This window comes from Thunnus thynnus, chromosome 14 (genome assembly GCF_963924715.1).
Source record: "Thunnus thynnus chromosome 14, fThuThy2.1, whole genome shotgun sequence".
Taxonomy (NCBI): domain Eukaryota; kingdom Metazoa; phylum Chordata; class Actinopteri; order Scombriformes; family Scombridae; genus Thunnus; species Thunnus thynnus.
In genome coordinates, this window is record NC_089530.1 from 8,851,569 (window position 1) to 8,868,862 (window position 17,294).

The 17,294-nt window shown below is 41.1% G+C and overlaps 2 protein-coding genes across 3 annotated transcripts in view; one reads left to right on the forward strand and one right to left on the reverse strand.

The window, feature by feature from the left end:
• Positions 1-262: 262 nt before the first annotated feature.
• mrpl2 (mitochondrial ribosomal protein L2) lies at positions 263-4,839 on the forward strand. Its single transcript, XM_067609646.1, has 8 exons — positions 263-371; positions 800-892; positions 1,727-1,889; positions 3,037-3,178; positions 3,274-3,389; positions 3,639-3,749; positions 4,297-4,370; positions 4,455-4,839. Exons 2-8 carry the CDS (start codon positions 821-823, stop codon positions 4,662-4,664), a joined length of 888 nt encoding a protein of 295 aa, XP_067465747.1. The 5' UTR covers positions 263-371; positions 800-820; the 3' UTR covers positions 4,665-4,839.
• Positions 4,803-17,294, reverse strand: part of zmp:0000000755 (phosphofurin acidic cluster sorting protein 2) — a 48,333-nt gene continuing 35,841 nt past the window's right edge. Inside the window, exons 10-25 of one of the 2 annotated variants that reach the window (XM_067609644.1) lie at positions 17,012-17,105; positions 15,869-15,952; positions 14,987-15,114; positions 14,707-14,839; positions 14,482-14,586; positions 14,187-14,293; positions 12,956-13,110; positions 12,737-12,847; positions 11,371-11,473; positions 10,680-10,712; positions 9,252-9,294; positions 9,120-9,162; positions 8,677-8,815; positions 8,309-8,532; positions 7,885-7,998; positions 4,803-7,792 (exon numbers count right to left, since the gene is read on the reverse strand). In XM_067609644.1, the coding sequence (XP_067465745.1) occupies positions 7,677-7,792; positions 7,885-7,998; positions 8,309-8,532; positions 8,677-8,815; positions 9,120-9,162; positions 9,252-9,294; positions 10,680-10,712; positions 11,371-11,473; positions 12,737-12,847; positions 12,956-13,110; positions 14,187-14,293; positions 14,482-14,586; positions 14,707-14,839; positions 14,987-15,114; positions 15,869-15,952; positions 17,012-17,105 (1,732 nt within the window). In that variant the 3' untranslated portion in view covers positions 4,803-7,676. The remainder of the gene's footprint in view (positions 7,793-7,884; positions 7,999-8,308; positions 8,533-8,676; positions 8,816-9,119; positions 9,163-9,251; positions 9,295-10,679; positions 10,713-11,370; positions 11,474-12,736; positions 12,848-12,955; positions 13,111-14,186; positions 14,294-14,481; positions 14,587-14,706; positions 14,840-14,986; positions 15,115-15,868; positions 15,953-17,011; positions 17,106-17,294) is intronic. The other variant, XM_067609645.1, reaches the window with a different exon arrangement.

Genomic DNA, 17,294 nt, shown 5'->3' on the forward strand with positions numbered 1-17,294 from the left:
ACATTGGCATACATGCCCTGGGAGCTACTAATAAGGGAGGTTGGATATATCAGAGATAGTTGATGTAAATGTATACATTCTTGTACCATATTCTTGTACAATACATCTTAACAGTTAAAATGACAGCCTGCAATAATATCTCTATGGGGAGCTGGGAAGATACTCACTCTGTTTCATAGTTGTTGTTTTTTTTTTAAAAAAAAGAATTATTGGATACAGGGGGAAGCTGACACAATGCAAAGAAACTAATGAAAAAATGAAATTAAAAAAAGCTCCGAGGTTTGAATAGACGTCATCAGCGCGCGACGCAGCGTGCAGGACTGTGAAGGACGCCAGCGAGAGGATTGGGATGAAATAAATCACTTATAAAGGTCGGTTTAATATTATTATTACACTGTGTTATAGTGGAAGGTGGATACGAGATGAACGTTCAGCATAGCTTGTTATATTAAAACACAAAACAAAAAGCTCGGCCGGTTATTCATCCACATTAACCATTAATCTGGTAGCTACATGCTAAGCTAGCGGTCGCTCACGTTTATGTCATATAGATTCCTCTGAAGTTATAGTGATAACAGTGTAGACACTACTGAGCCATAAATACTACAATAGAGAGGTAAACATGTGATTTTGTTGACCACTGGTGATCAATGGGAGTCTGCTTGTTGAGCTGTAACGGGACTGAAAGCAGGAGAAACTTGCATACTTTGTATTGATCATATTAAAGCTAATGTTGCACAGCAGGAAGAAGGAAAGCTGCCTAACTAACGTTACTAAATGCCTCTCATCTGCTCCTCAGCTCTGTCAAGGGGACGTCGTGATGGCGGTGTGGTGTTTAACTCAAGCCCTGCGCTCCCTGACTGTCTCCCAGCCTGCCCTGCTGGCCTCTCAGGTAAACAGCTGCTGTCAGAGACAATGGAGAACTGAGTCACAACACCATAGGCATCAAACATAAATAATGATATTTAGCAGCTGATTCTCCGTTTTGGCACCTCTTGCACTTAGCAAAAGCCTTAACGCTGTCTAAACCCACTTTCAGGTTTGTGAAACCATTATTTTGCTTATGAAAACAGAGAAAAGGGCGATTTCACTGCTATTTCTCCCTCCAGACCACATTAGACCAGGTCCAGTTCAAAACACACTATACTTAGACTCTTGACTAGATTAACAAGGAGACTCCAGAGACTCGTTAAAACCCACTTTTAGATTTGTGAAACCTTTATTTTTCTTATGAAAACAGAAAAAAGGCCAGAAAAAGCAGTGAAATTGCCCGATTTTCAGTGTTCATAAACAGAATAAAGGTTTCACAAATCTAAAATTGTGTTTTAATGAGTCTCTGGAGTCTCCTTGGTAATCTAGTCTAGATGACGAATCTAAGCATAGTGGTGTTTGATCTGGATCTGGTCTGATGTTGTTTAGATGGGGGGGGGGGGGGCAGTGAAATAGCCCTTTTATCTGTTTTCATAAGCAAAATAAAGGTTTCAGAAATCTAAAAGTGGGTGTAAACAGCGTTGCTATAATGTCTAACACTCTTTCAGATGTGTGAAAAAATGGAGAATCAGCCACTAAATATCATTATTTATGTTTCCCTTAACTTACCCCTTTAACCCCGAATCAGAAACTGCAAATCGGAAGATAACTTCAGTGTTGTTGCCTTCAGTCACACTGGAGAACTGAATCACAACATCACATGTACCAAACAAGCTGTGTGTGTTTGTGTTGACAGGCAGTGGCACAGACCAAGCTGGGGACTCAGGTGTGTGTTGGACAGTGCAGAGGCTTCCTCACCACAGCCTCTCTGCAGCAGAACAGGACTCTGTGGAAGCAGAGGGAGAAGTACACCATCAAGCCTATAGGAAAGAAAAAGACGGGAGGCCGAGATCACTCAGGTAAAGAGTGTTGTCACTATAGCAGAATAGGATAAGTGGTTGTTTGTGTGTTTACAAGCCAGATTTAAAGGGTAGGTTCACATGTTTTCAATTCTTTCTTTAAACAACAGTCATGTGTCTATATGAAGACTGACAGAGATTTTCCTCACTGTAATCATTCCTCCTGTTCATACTGGCTATTAAAAGATTCCCTTTCAAATGTGCTTTCAATGTAGGTGATGGGGACCAAAATCCACAGTGTGTCCACACAGTCATTTTGAGCAAAAATGCATTTAAAAGTTACCAGAAGCTTATATGAAACTTCAGCAGTCTGAGTTAGTCATATCAAGTGTATATCTGCCACATTTACAGTCTTTTTAGCATCAATTTCCCTCTTTGTGTTTTCGTTGGACAGTGTTTCCCTGTTGAGCTGTGGTGGAAGTATAGCAACAAAAAGAGGGACTTTGGCACTAAAAAGACTGTAATGTTGAAAGATGTCTACTTGTTTTGACCTATTTCAATGGCTGAAGCTTCATATTGGCTTCAGATGAACTTTTAAATACAATTTTGCACAGAAGAAGGTCTTGATTTTGTCCCGCATTACTTACATTGTAAGTGCATTATGAAGGGATCTCCTAATGGTCAGTGGGGAACGATTATGGCAATTATGTTAATTTGGGCATCTGATTGTTGTTTTAAGACAGACTTGGAAAAATTGTGAACCTGTCCTGTAAGTTAGCTTCAAATGTGCAGGTCTCTTTGTTATGTTTGCATAAATAGATTAAAGGCTTCACTTACTGAGTTTAAAATGGTCTTTTGGCATTCAGTGTCAATCTAGTCAAGCCCTGACTAGTATAAGTACAGAATTTTTTAAGTAAATCTTGATTGATGTGATCTTTTGTCTTTACAAAAAGAAAAAAGGTTTAAAATTTGAAGCTGTAGGCTGTCAATGGTAGTGTAATCCAAGTAAAATAGCTTTTGATGTAAATCTCAAATCATGCAGTCTTTATAGAGGAAAAATGTCACATCAATCAAAGGTCATTTTCAGCCTCGGGTAGAAACCTTGCAGTACTTTGTGATGTATCTGCTTTTGTAACAGCTGTGATACTTGTTCTGACAAGAGCGAATAGAGTGAAAAGAATTGCTCATCTGTTTTTCTGCCTTACAGGAAGGATACGGACACATGGCATTGGCGGCGGCCACAAACAAAAATACCGGTGGATAGACTTCCAGCGACTGCGCTATGAACCCAGCAAAGATGCCGAGCCCTTTGAAGAGAAGGTCGTCGAAGTGCGATACGACCCATGCAGGTGAGATCAGCCTCCGCCACACAGCACTTAAATTAACATATCTAATAACGATAATGAACATACAGTTGGTCCTCCTAATGTGTTTGTCTGTACAGGTCTGCTGACATTGCTCTGGTGGCTGGAGGCGCCCGGAAAAGATGGATCATTGCAACAGAGAACATGCAGGCTGGAGACGTCATTAAAACATCTGGAGTTATTGGGCGCATGGCGGGTACGAGATGCATGTCCTGATTTGAGTACTTCTGTGATTTTGTGTTGCACTTCCTTAAAGTTGGAGAACTCACAAGTTGACAGAATAAGAAACAAAAAGACCTGACTGAAATCAAAGCAGCAGGGGCCGAAATACCCTGACTTTTATTCTCAAGTATGGGTCAAGTTCCAAAATCTCTGTAGCCTACAATTCCCATAATGCAACTGTGAGACTAAGAATGCAATTATGTGCTTTTGTTTTACTTTGCAGTCTCAGCCAATGAAGGCGATGCCTATCCACTGGGAGCTCTTCCTGTGGGGACACTGGTGAACAATCTGGAGATACAACCGGGGAAGGGATCAGAGTACATCCGTGCTGCAGGTAATCTACTGTTTGCACTTTATTTAATTCATTCTAAATTCTCTGCATATTATGAGATTTTTGTGTGTATACAGGTTTTGCTACAACTGCAGATGATTTTCAGTGTTGATTATTTTTGCCAAGGTGATGACATTGAATTGCTTGAATTGGACCAACAGTCGAAAAAACAAAGATATTCAATTTACAATAATCTAAACCAGAGAAAAGCAGCAGATCTCCCTCAAAGGTGAGACCAGAACATGTTGACTAATGACCTAAACTATTAACCAATTATCAAATTTGTTGTCAAATTATTTTTTGTTGATCAAAAATCAGTTTTTTCATCACTCTACAGTATATTGTGGCTCATTTCTGCATCTATTGATGCACACTTGTACGTTGTTTTATATTAATAACTGTTCTCTGCTGTAGTGTCCTTTTGACATCTTGGAGGAGTTTCTTCTCATCTTGTGCAACCTTGTACATATTTTGGAAAAAAATTAATAGGTGATGTAAAATGTTATTTGTAATAATTACCAAACTGAATGTTGTTTCTTTTTGGTTTCAGGCACAAGTGGTGTTTTGCTCCGTAAAGTAAACGGAACAGCAATCGTTCAGCTTCCTTCGAAGCAGCAGGTTCAGGTGAGATTACCTGGATTAAGATTCCACCTGCCATGTTTAGACCCGATTCAGCTCTGAACTGAATGTTGTCATCTTCATACACAGGTATTGGAGACCTGCATGGTAACGGTGGGACGCGTATCCAATATCGACCATAATAAAGAAATCATCGGCAAAGCTGGTCGCAATCGGTGGTTTGGCGTTCGCCCTTCGAGCGGCTTGTGGCAGAGGAAGGGAGGCTGGGCAGGACGCAAGATTAAACCGCTGCCTCCGATGAAGAGTTACGTCAACCTGCCCTCAATCTCAGCTAAATAACACAACACGAGTCTGGACATTTGGGACTGGAGATTGTTGTCCTTGCTTATAATCGCCTTGTATTATTATTTACTTGTATTTACAATGAAGTCACAGTAAATCGATTGTTCAGAGGAGAAAAGATGAATAAAGACATGCTGTTTGTACAGAAGATTAAAAATTTTATTAAACACAACTGCTTGTGAGAGCATGGAAAGAAACAAAACAATATAAAAATCCAAAACATATTTACATCTATAGTAAAACATGCAGAGTAACCCATATTTTTAGTGGTAAATTTAAAAATACTGTCATGTCTTTTAAAATAGGGTTTGTGCAAAGACACCGGGTGGCATTTCAAGTAACAGGAGCAATGAGATGGCATGTAGTAATTTGTGTAGTTTGACCATTAATGAACAACATTAACACTGATGTTAAAGTTAGTTTTAGCAGTGCTCAATTTCTAATTGAAGAAAATGGTGACATAAAGTGAGCATGCCTGCTCATTGATCCAGCCTTGTATAACACCCCCATGCTACCTCTAGATTCAGGGCAAAAAAAAATAAAACTTGAGGTCAAATACACTGAAATACACTTGACATTATGCCCGTTTAGTTTTTAAAAGGCTAACACATGACAAATTCCCTCAAACGCCTCTGCCGTGGCTAACACTTCACAGCCCGAGTTTATTAATGAGTAAGGGCCAGTTTGTCTCCCAGCTAAGAGAAGATAGTGAACACTCTCAAAAAGCAGGAGACATCAAAGTTTGACTGTTTAGTCACAGGCAGACACATACGGTGGTAGCTGCAAAATAAGATTTTCAACATCAAGTGGCAAAACATTAAGTAACAGACAGCCATGAAGGTTTTTTTCAGACCTCAGAGGGCGCTTGAACCCATCAACATAAACACAACATCCCCATGAAAAAGGATCATTTTCAAAACTATTTAAAAAAAAAAACAAAAAAAAACGGCCTTCTCTTGTCTATAGGTAGTGGTTTACATTTCAAAAATAACACCTCTAACACTTCACCTCAAAACCAAACTGTGTCCCAATTTGAGCTAAAATGTGTATAAAACCACATGAAAGTGCATTACAAAGTGAGGGAAATGTATGAGAAATTACATAACAACCTAATAGTGTTTGCATTGTACAAGTCGACTTCATAGTTCTTGAGTTCTGGAAATATATTTGGCATTTATGTCAAGAAATAAAAGTAAGCTATTTGTGCTTTCAATTTAGTGGAAGGGGGGGGATTTGCAATTCACAATAATACATCTTGTATATATATATTTATATACAATACTAAAAAAAAGCCAGCCTATCAAAGCTTGTAAGTCTTCACTTTATAAAAAGCAACAACAAACTCATACAGAAGGCCCTTTGTCCAAAGGTTTCCTATTGCAAAAGTTTCACGTAACACTATTCAGGGAGTACCATCAAACATATAGCACACCTACACAGACACACATAGGCAGTGACTTGGACATCTGGCAAGACTTCATACACTTTTCATCATATTTTTAAAACTATTCAATACTTGCATTTCGCTCGATACTGATCTCAAAGCATGTTTCAAGTCAGACCAACTCATTCTTATTAGTCATTTTTCCATAACGGGCCTAAACAATACTGAATGACCAACTTCTCAGTATGTTCTAGGTTGGGTACTACTTACATGTCCAGCCACAGTGAAGCTGTATTAAAAAGGACACAACGGTAATTGCTTTAGTAGAATGTGCACACCTACTGTAAATGCTTCACGTGTTTAGATTTGGCCAAAAGTGGAGCAATAGTAAATAGTTTTTTTTTTTCAAAATGAACTCAGTAATTTTAATACTGATCTCCACAGGGACCACAAATATATTATATATATGATTTCAGTTTGCAGCTCAACATACTATGAAGTTTGGCCAAGCCAAGAGCTCTGGTGGTTAGACTGTAAAACAAACTTGACTTTGGCACATCACTGCACATCTGGAGCGATTCAGAATTTGCTAAATTACTTCAGGTCTGTGAGACGTCCTCTCAGATAAACCAGTGCATCAAGTTGAACGCACAAACAGATGCTGTTAAAATCTGAAATTACTCCTAGAAGGCCTAATTACATCGCAGGTGGAGACTACCGCTGAGGGGGGTGTAAAAAAAAAACAAAAAAACCAACAAATCAGGGCCTTGAAACAATAACACAAAAATTTGGCATTCAGCTGTTGGGAGTTGAAATATGTTGTTTTGTGTCATGTTACCCTGCTTCTAAGTGGTTGTTACTGTACAGTCTGTACACTAACATCATTACAAAATCTTCAGCACTTTCAATGAATGAACTGCTTACAAATGTGTCATAGCTACATTCATTATAGCTACCTTCAAAAAATACCTTGCTTATGTTGTTTTTTAGGATTTGCTTTAGGTACACAGTGTGCTTAAAAGCAACGAGGCAAAAAGAACGTTCGCGTTCTTTGCTATAAAAATTTACCTTTCCGAGAAAGTAAAGGGACGAGTAAGAAAACTTAGCACTGAGTTAGAAGAGAAGGTTTCCGTCTAGATTCACAGCAATATTCCAACTTTCAACAACAAACACAAAACACGGTCTCAAACAATCTCACACACGCCACTGCACATCACCATCACACTCCTCCATTGTCTATAGAGTAACAATAAATGTAGGATTTCACAGAAATAATAAAATGTTAACAAAAACAAAGTGCAAACACAGCTGCCATTATCGAAATGTGGCAAATTGTCAAAAACCTCAAAATACCTCCGAGGCGGTAGCACAAATCTTACAAAATAGTACTTGTTCTTTTTGTAGTGTGTAAAAAAACAACACCACCACCCAACATCAACATCAAAAACATCAAATTGACAACATGAAATTTGTGTATTGAACACGTGGTTGTGAGTCAGTAAGATTTCCACAGGAAAACTATTACTGCCGGGGGCCCCGTTGGCTTTTCCTCTAATTCTCTGTAGCCTCTCGGTGAGACAAGTGCAGCGGAGAGTCTGGTGGTGGTGAGAGGATGGTGGCCAGGGTCACACGGGTTTAGTGTAACCAAAGATTCCCACCGGGAAGTGCTTGACATGTGTTGGCCACTGGGCAGCGAGCTGGAAAAACTTGACATCATTCCACTCCACTCCATCGATAGTGACTGAAGACAAAAAAGTGATAATGTAAGCAGGAGAGAACTGACATCAACACTAGGTGGCAGTACAGTCTCAGCTGTGGAGATGTCAGGCTTACCTCTCAGCATCGTGTGCTGGTGCTTGGCTGTGCAGATCAACCTGCTGATGCCATCAATCACTTGGCTCTTAGAGTCCAGCTCTTTCTCCTTGGGCTTTTTGCTGAGGAAAATCACTGGGAAAAAGGAGGCAGAGAGTGAGGTGAGTCATAAAAAAAAACATCTTTTGTTCATATTTTTTGTTCAGTTCTTGGGCCCTCTGCAGTTCAGAAAACATCACGCTTTTCAGCTCATCCCTACTGTGCAAGGACAGTTTTAGAAGCAGGGAGATTTGTTGCATTTTTCTGAGCATTAACACTGAAGGAAGAGTAAAAATATGGCTAATCCCCTCCAGCTAAGTACCAGAAATGTTCCACCTCACTATGCACTATGACTACTGGGTAAAATGAGTTTCTTTTCAAATATAAAGCATTTGTGTTGGCGTACCTTTCTTGTTCTTCTCCTTGGTGACTACGGTCATAGCCATGCTGGGTGGAGGGGTGAGTTCTCCTCCGCAGGGCAGGCGGCTGACTTGAAGTGAACGGAAGTTACTCTTCAGGGTGTTCTTCAGTCCCACGTCTCTCTTCTCTCCCTCTTTCTTCTTCTCGGGGCCTTGCCACGTCCAGTAATCCACCTGGAGCCCCATCACTTCACTGCCTGAACACGGAGAACTACAAAGGGAAAACAGTCAAAGTCAGAAACACTACGGAGAAACCTCGCAGCTAAAACACGGCTCGCGATAAATGCTACTGTGATTATCCTTCAACAATCCAGTGTATTTCTGTTGATAACTACGTGTGTGTGTGTTGTCATACCCAGCTCCAGACAGGGCGGTGGATACAGAGGGAGACTGTGGTGGTGTTCCCCCGATCTCCTTCCCATACGGACCAGCCGATGGGGGCGTTGGGGATGACAGGATGCTTGTGTTGCCCCCCATCGCATCATCTGAGTCCACTGTAAATTGAGGGGAAAAAATAATCATATGCACGAAACTTGAAAGTGAAATGAAACACTGTGATATGCACTGCTTGCTATGGTGGAAATACAACAATTCTAGCTATTAAAAGGTAAATCAAGTAAATAAATATAATGATATTGGGGTGTCTGACTATTTTTTTCTTTCTTGATTTAAATTAAATTCTTCTTTCCTTCTCACCTGCGTCTTTATGTTATTCAAGATGGTGCAGAAAAGCGAAAGTGATTACATCACACAGAGTACAGTAACCCTTGCTACACCTTTAAAAAACATCTGCCTTACCTGAGGTTGAGAGGCTTTGCTCCACAATCCCAACTTTCACAACCTGCAAGAATAAAAAAAAAAGGTTTCAGTGTAAAACTAAATTTAAAACAATGAATTTACAATCCTGTCCATGATAAAAACAAGTCTTACCCCAATAAATGGTACAAATTTCTGACAGGAGTCCTCGTCGGGGCTGTGAATAGAGAGAGTAAAGAGGCTGTGAGTGTGGCCAGAGGTGAGTTTTTAACACTTCAACACTCCAGAGGTACACATGAACACTCAATGGTCCTGGAGGGGAGATGGCTTTGGCGTAGCCTGCAACATGTCCCATTGCAGCAGAAATGGCACATGACTGGCTCGGGTGGAATGGGGTCATCTAGGGGTCATGTTACAATGAGATGAATGAGAGGACTGCTCCTTACAACCAAAGCTAGATGGGGTCTTTTCTTGTGAACCAGTTGATAGGATAAGAGCTTTTTGTATACAGGAGATTAAAAGCTATAGTTTGAGCCCACTCCCAGTGATTGTGTGGCTACTTTACACTCAGTTTAGATGATAGGGAGTGACCTTTTCTACTCTGAAGTGATGAGCACATCACCTCTTCAACAATACATGCTAATACAAATATACAGGAAGAGGCAGGTCAGAGGCCCGTCGCCATCAAATAAAGTTTAAAGCGACAACGATGGATTCAAAAAGGCAAAAATGCATACAAAGCTAAGATAGTTTTGTCTTTCTGCAAATGTCCTCTAACATGCAACTCCTAATCCAGCTGGTGGTATTCTCCCAGTCTTTCTGCAAAATAGCGTGCATCCACCACAAACAACAGAAGGATCAGGAATGCTCCTGGCTCTAGTGTCAGTGCAGAAACACAACCACAGTCCCAATCAATCTTACCACCTGGGACTCCACTGCCGTATTATATCGTCTCAGTGACATTACATATTGCAAGATCTTGCAAAACGACGACACCACTGAATAAAACACACCACAGGAAAATCAGACTTCTCACCAAACCTAAAACACAGACTGTCCTTGTTTGTAATCTGCAAATACAGATAAACTAAACGTATATTCAACAGTGTTTTGGCACCAAAATTGGGATGTGTTTTCAATAATGACAAACAATGAAAGTTAATGTTTATATAGCCACTCCTGATGGTTAACCAATACATATCCTGAGATTTGGGCTGATAACCTTTGAGTCAACAGAAATTCTGTAACAAAACTTTTGGGATTCATGCTAAATAACTTCTATTCGTTTAACATTGGTAAGGACACAGACACTGCTGGATGTATGAGTAAGAGAACCAAGGATTCATTTCCACTTTGTGAATCTCTGGTGGTTGTTTTAAAAGGTTGTTAGGCAAATCTTCACAGCAACAACACAGAGGACAGAGTAAGAATCAAAGTCACACCAAAACCAAAGAGACAGGTCAGGACAGAGTGCAAAGTGACGTTACGGTGAGTATCGAGTGTGAAAAGGGAAATGTTAAGACACAGCAAGGAGCTCAAGCCAAATGGTGGAGAGAAAAAAAAAAAGGAGGGCAAAACAAAACAAAGAGTTGAATTAGATACCTGATGTAAAAATCAAAATACAAACTTCTTTTCCTTGAATGCAAATCAAAGGGGAAAGGGGGAAGAAGGAATGCAACAGTGTTAAACTGTGTGTTGTATTTAGTACCTCTTGACCAATAGGAAGCCATTCTTACATAGAGGGGAAGGGATTGGTCAAACCTCAGGAAGAAAACAAGCAAATGCTCACACAAATGCAACATGTTCTCTGTAGAATGCGTCTGTATTTTTTGCATGCGTCTGTGATGTTGGACTTGGTAGAAGAAGAGGTCTTATCAGTCTTAATAAATCAGCCATGAATTTTTTTTACAACAATGAACTTAAAACGAGCCTGAACCTGCGTCTGCTGGGCTCAATTATGTCACAATAGACAGATGACGGCATCTGATGATTGAGGCAACCTTTATGTGTGTGTTCATGTATCTGTTTGCATGCATATGCATTTGAATATATTCCTCATGCAGTTTAACTGCTGTTCTGATGATGGGCTGATCAACTGTAGCCATGTTTGCTCTAACATTAATATTTAATGAGAGAAAACAGAATAACATTAATACCAGTTCTACAAGTTAGAAATCATTCCAACACAGACATGCTTAGAGCACAAAAAAAGCACAAAAACATACATGCATACACACCCAAAGATAGGCAGTGCATGAGTATGCTGAAACCTCAATAATCAAAGTTACTTTACCTCTTCTGTTTGTAGGTGAGCATGGCTTCTGAGATGGGGAACTGGTGAGACACGTTGGCACCGGCCAGGTACTGAACAACCCGACCTGCTACATCTATGTTATCTGCAGGGAGCAGAGAGACAGAGCGGTTAACAACGTGCCTCTCCTGTTAAACGCCTGACTAACAAGCTGCAAGACAATTAATGCATTAATGCTAATTTTTACATACAGTAGATCGCTGCAAGACTTTAATCATTTGTGTTCCACTGAATGAAGGAGACGGGGTTGTCGAGTGTAAAATGTCATTAATACATGGGTGAAGTCAGCCATATGACACACAAGATTAATTGTGTGTCAAACACAAACCCTGTGGGCCACATGTACTCTGGCATTCATTTTTGGCAACTTGCAACACAACAAGGGTGGAAACAGGCTGAGTTCAACTGTCAATTTATTTTGATCTATTGCTTCTCTGCATTTTGAACTAATTCTCCTTTTGAAAGCAAGCGCTCACTTCCGTTCCTATCCAAATACTTCCCTCTGTGTTGAAGTGACAGCTAATATATCAAGGGGGGAAAAAAGGAGTTCATGGGAAAAAGATGGAGGATCCAGTACTTTTTAAAAATTTTTCTTCCAATCCCTTTTGAGATGATTAATTTTGGTATGCGAGACTGACTTGCACCTACGGGGAGCGAATTAAGTGAATTAATAAGTGGGGATAGGTGAGGATTATCAGGCGTGTTTGGGCAGAACAAGTGAGAATTGAAGAGATGGATGGGAGCTTAAACATGGATGTGTGTGAGCCAACAATTGAAAAGACTTACAGAATGCAAGTGGGGGCAAAATAAATTCACATCACAATAGAGCTTTAATTCTATAAAAACAGTCCTAAAATAAACCAATGATTACAAATGCAAAAAAAATTTTTGCCTCTTCCATTCATCCATTTTACTGATTGGTTGCAAATGGCAAATGGTAATGAAATTTAAGTTTTAAAGCTAAAAAGATGACTAAGAAAGTGAAAAACTCCCCACAAAGTCAGAATGTATGATCTCATGATGATATACGTTTTTTTTGACAAATCCATGTATTTTATTACAAACCTTACAATAATTCTGACAACATTTGAGGTAAATATCTGAGCCTGGTGGTCCTCCAGAGAGTTTACAGGGTGGAGGAGTAGTGCCATAATGTAGAAACATTTGCTACGCCAAAGCAGGCCGTAGCTGTCTTCTGCAATTGGAAAAAAATCTCTTCTTCCCATCCATCAGCCCCTGACCCATACTCTGACCCCATTTCTTTTCCTTTCAAGTTGGCTGAACATTAGACACGCAGGCTTTCTTCGTAGCCCAGTGGAAGAGCTGCAGAGCATAAGCTCCATCCTACCTGAGGCGGGCCGTTCCGTCCTGCAGAACAGCTCCCTCCATGCAGTGTCCATAAAGATGCTGTTGAATCTGCTGTCAAAGGACGCCACATACTTGGCCAGGGGATGAGAGCCTGTGCATGAGCGCAGAAGAAAATGTTATGTATAAAATAATATTGAATATATGGTGCACATCAGGCTGATATGTGCTATATAATTAATACTAATCCTGGTTGACTTGCCTATAGGGATGACCAGGAAGCGTATGTAACTGAGCCAGTCAGGTGTCTTGTTGGCCAGCTGCTCCACAAAGAACCTCAGGATGGTGCTGAGGTAACTCTGGTCGCCTGCCACAGCCACCTTCATGGTTGGTGGTGTCTGTGCGTTGCAGTTACAGCTGCAAGCGTTAAGATAATTAATTAAGAGAATTAAGAAAAAGAAAAAGATCCAAATTGTGAGGAATGTGTGTCGGAGAGGGTGTGCGGGAGAAATTATCGGTATGAAAGAAAGATTTATATCTCAGTGGGGTTTTTCCTGGTTTAAAACCGGTCTTACCTTCTTTGAGAGCCAGATTATGTCATGCTATAATTCACCATACCAGCTAGTTGCAAGTATCTACAAGTCTTTATCAAGTGAAACCTAATATTGCAACAGCTTTTATATCCTAATCCTACAATAACAAACCGATGTCATCATTAAAATGAGTGTGAATTTCTCATTACAAACATGAAGCCGAAAATGTATTAAAGCCTTTTAAAGGTATTAAAGATTTTCAAAGCTGTTTTTAAAAGTTTTCACCTTTTAAGGGCTTAAAGGTATTTGGTGCTTCAACATTTTAAACTGTTTTAAGGACCGTTTCACTTCATAGCTAATGCTACAAGATTTCACATTAAAAGGTTCATTAAGCAAGATTGTACAATCTGAGAGCATATACAGGTTTGATAGCTCTGTTTACTCTCAGTGAAAACATTTGCTGAGGCAGTGGCAACATTGAGCGAGCACGTTAACGTCAGAGATGTGTATGGCTCTACATGACACGGCCCCAGCTGGAGTAAACAGGTTGACTGAGGAGCAGGTGTGTATAGAGTGGAAAACTTGCAGTTCAGCTGTATTAAAGAGAAAACAGGTTTAAGAGAAGCAGCAAAGCAGACTGAGACAGCCTGGTCTCCCACTGACATGACTTCCTGAGGAGACGGCTGCCGTGCAGATGGATCCGAGAGTGAGAGAAGGAAGGCTGAACTTCAGCTTTTCATGGAAAAACAGGCACATTTTGATAGAATGGGTTCACAGACAGAGAGCACTGCAGCAGCGTGAGCGATAGCATCCTGGAATTCTCTGGCAGCGAGCCACGACAAACATACAGAGTTTGGCGAGGTCTACTTCAAGATAAGGAGCAAAACGATCAAACTTTTTGATGGCTTGTGTCACATTTAGCTAATGGGTGCGTGTGTATGTATGCGTGATGGGACTCACAATCTCTGGATGCGAGTAACGATGGTGTTGAAGGCAGCCTGAACATCTGCAGCAGAGCAGGTGGACACAATGGGCTGGCTCTGTTCATGGAGCAACTCGGCTACATACTGCACAGAAACACACATGAGAGGGACATGATGAGTTAATGGATAAACAATATGCGGGGCTGATCGGGCTGGAAAGAAAGCAGGAAAAATGTGCTACTGGGAAACAAAGAGTGTACAATTACGCTTTGAAGCAAGGCTGGCCATTAAGCCCCTATCCTCCATGACTTGAGTGTTTCTACTGTGTATACCTGTCCTTGCCACTCCATGGTGTTGATGAGGATGATGCTTTCTGGTAAGCGTTCATCAGAGATGAGGATCTGGTTCAGCTGGTCATACACAGACTTCCTGGGAACCTTTGGGAGAAATTAGTTGCACAGAGTTTGAGAATGACAAGCCAGCACATCTTTACTGGACTCAAAACATCTATAAAAGGACAAATCTACGGCTTGATATTGCATCTGTGAGTGGTTAACCTGTGCTATAAGTCGTGAGTCTGGGGAGCACTCGCTCTCCATGCTGCTGGTCCTGTCGCTCTGGGCCTTAGAGTTCTGTCTGTCTTTCATAGAGGTGCTGCGAGGACGCCTCTGCAGCCTGTTCTCCACTTTGCTGAGGAAGAGACGAAGCACAACGTGCTTAAAATACACGAAAGCCAGAGCAAGGAGCGAATCAAATTACAATTCATCCGATATAGAAGCTGACATAATGACAACAATATTGCGTGCTTGTTTCCAGATTTAGTGATCAGCAGTGTACCTGGGAGACATGTGGTTTTGGGACTCAGTTTTGCAGAGCTTGCCAACAGTGCTGGTCATCCGTTCAGTGTTGACATCCCAGCTGCTCACCTCCCCTGGCCCTGGCCCGCTGTCGTCAGTCTCTGGCTCCTGAACCAAAAGGGGGGGAGCAAAGATGAGCTGAGAGGGCTGTAGGGGACAATGCTGATGTTTATCATACAACACAAGTACTGTCATATCCCATCAAACCAACCACACCACGTTCTCTCTCAGGCTTCAGGTACATTCTGTATTCTCTCTGCGTTTTGTTCGCTGTGCGGTTAGTTGAAAAAGTTGATGCAGGGTCAAGAGGGAGGTAAAGAGGTGCTGGCCTGGTTAATAATTGAGCTTAGCTGTTGAGGTTGGAGATAATGATGAGAGCCCACCATGACAGAAGAGGATAAAAACTTGTGGTCTCTTAGCAGGTGGCTGGGGAAACGCTGTTCCTGCAGTTTAGATATTCAGTTTGAACTGGGTTAGTGGAGCGGAGCGCAGAGCCGGCTGCACAGCGCTCAGTGGGGGAGCCGAGGTTAGACGAACAAGGTTAGTCTGACCTGACAGCACATGGGCAACAACAAACACAAACACTCCTCTTTCATTCCTCATCAGTCAAGACCTATCCGGCATGGGGCTGCCTTGTCTGGTCTACAGATCCATAATGGATGACTGTGCTGTTTGGTTTGCCTGCCCTTGCATACTCTCTCCCTCTTTGCTTTTTCTTGGAAAACAACTAAAACCCATGGGAGGAAAGGGCAGTCTAGTGGAGAAAGTAGGGGGGTGGAAAAGAAAAAGCTGAGAAAGAGATGCACAAGAGGGGATTTAGTTTAAAAAAAAAAGTAAAAACATTACAGTTCTAAAAACATACCCCAATGGTCGTGTCTGTGATGCTGTCATCTTGATACCGGGCTCCTTGCACTTTACATCTCTCCACAGTCAGAAAGTCTCCACTCTGCAGGGTAAACACACACACACACACACACACAAATTATTTTAAATATTTTAACCACAGAGGTCACTTGTCGGGTGAATACAGAGTAAATGATAAAATCTCACAGCTACAAATTGGAGTGCTATGCTCCATCTGTTCAGGTCAAAACTGACCACTCTCGGGGTGTGCAACTGACTGGTTTCACAATGGTGGCTTCACACAATCGAGTCTAGTGACAGCGGAAGAGCTGCCAAGTATAAATATCTCCAAGTGAGGTGACTGGAAAGCCTGTATACATTTCAGTACAGCTGCCAGCTAACACAAACCACAAAAGAATAATTGACACACTCCTGTGCTCAAGTTTACTTGACTAAAAGTGTTTAAGTGCATCTTGTAACATCTAGTTTAATTCATAATTTAATTCAATATTACATCAAAGACTTTCTGTTTTGCCTGCAAGACGTGTTTATGAAGTTCGACTAGAGACATTTATTGAGCAAAATGGAGGGCCATAGCAGTCTGAAATGCTCCAGGCTGTTTTATTACAGGGTAAAATGGATTCCCAGATATTTATAAACAGCACTCCCTCTCTCGCCATCAGACTCGACATGTCTCTCTCCCTCATTCTCTGCCCTTGTTGTTTCCAATGGGCCATAAATCTTTGAGTAGGAGTTCAGGGATTTCTCCATCCAATCTTCTCTCTGAGCATGGGAGCATATTTCTGTCTGCGTGTGTGTTGATGGTGGTGGAGGGGTCATTTGGTGTCAGTCCCTATAAATACTAGATGGCTGCAGGGGTGAATAGGGTAAGGACTGCAGGCTTCCATCCTATCCTGCAGGGGTGGGAGCTGCTGAGCTGCATTGCGCTCATGCCCTGAATTTCTCTCACGTAGTATCATGGTCCTTGGGAATCCCTGGACCATTATAAGCATACAGGGCTGTCAGACATTTAAACATCGCCCATAGGCAAATCCTTTACATAACAATGTTTACAAAACGGATCTCTCCAGCAACAAGGATGCACAACTTTATGGGTAAATAGTGTTTTTTTTTTTAATAGAGTGTCTGGTGATCAACTTACCGGACATGACAGCTCTCTCTGCTGGCTTTTTTGGCTGTGTATGCTTCCAATCTCTGTCTGGGAGCTGGAGTGAGACATGCCTTCAAAGAATGGCCTGAAAACAGAAATAAAGATTAGAAATTGAGAAAACCAACATTTTTTTTCTGGGCAGTTCCATTTGAAGGGTCAATAACAATGTATGTAGGATATCAACTAGTTATTTTGTACAAATGTATCATTTCTTCTTCAATATTAGCCAACAAATCTTAATTTTAATTTTAACCTTCATAAATTCCTATACAGG

Coding starts and splice junctions, on each gene's coding strand:
- mrpl2 (XM_067609646.1), top strand. CDS start 821: ATGGCGGTGTGGTGTTTAACTCAAGCCCTGCGCTCCCTGACTGTCTCC. Junction 893..1,726: donor CTGCCCTGCTGGCCTCTCAG/GTAAACAGCTGC, acceptor TTGTGTTGACAG/GCAGTGGCACAGACCAAGCT. Junction 1,890..3,036: donor GGGAGGCCGAGATCACTCAG/GTAAAGAGTGTT, acceptor TCTGCCTTACAG/GAAGGATACGGACACATGGC.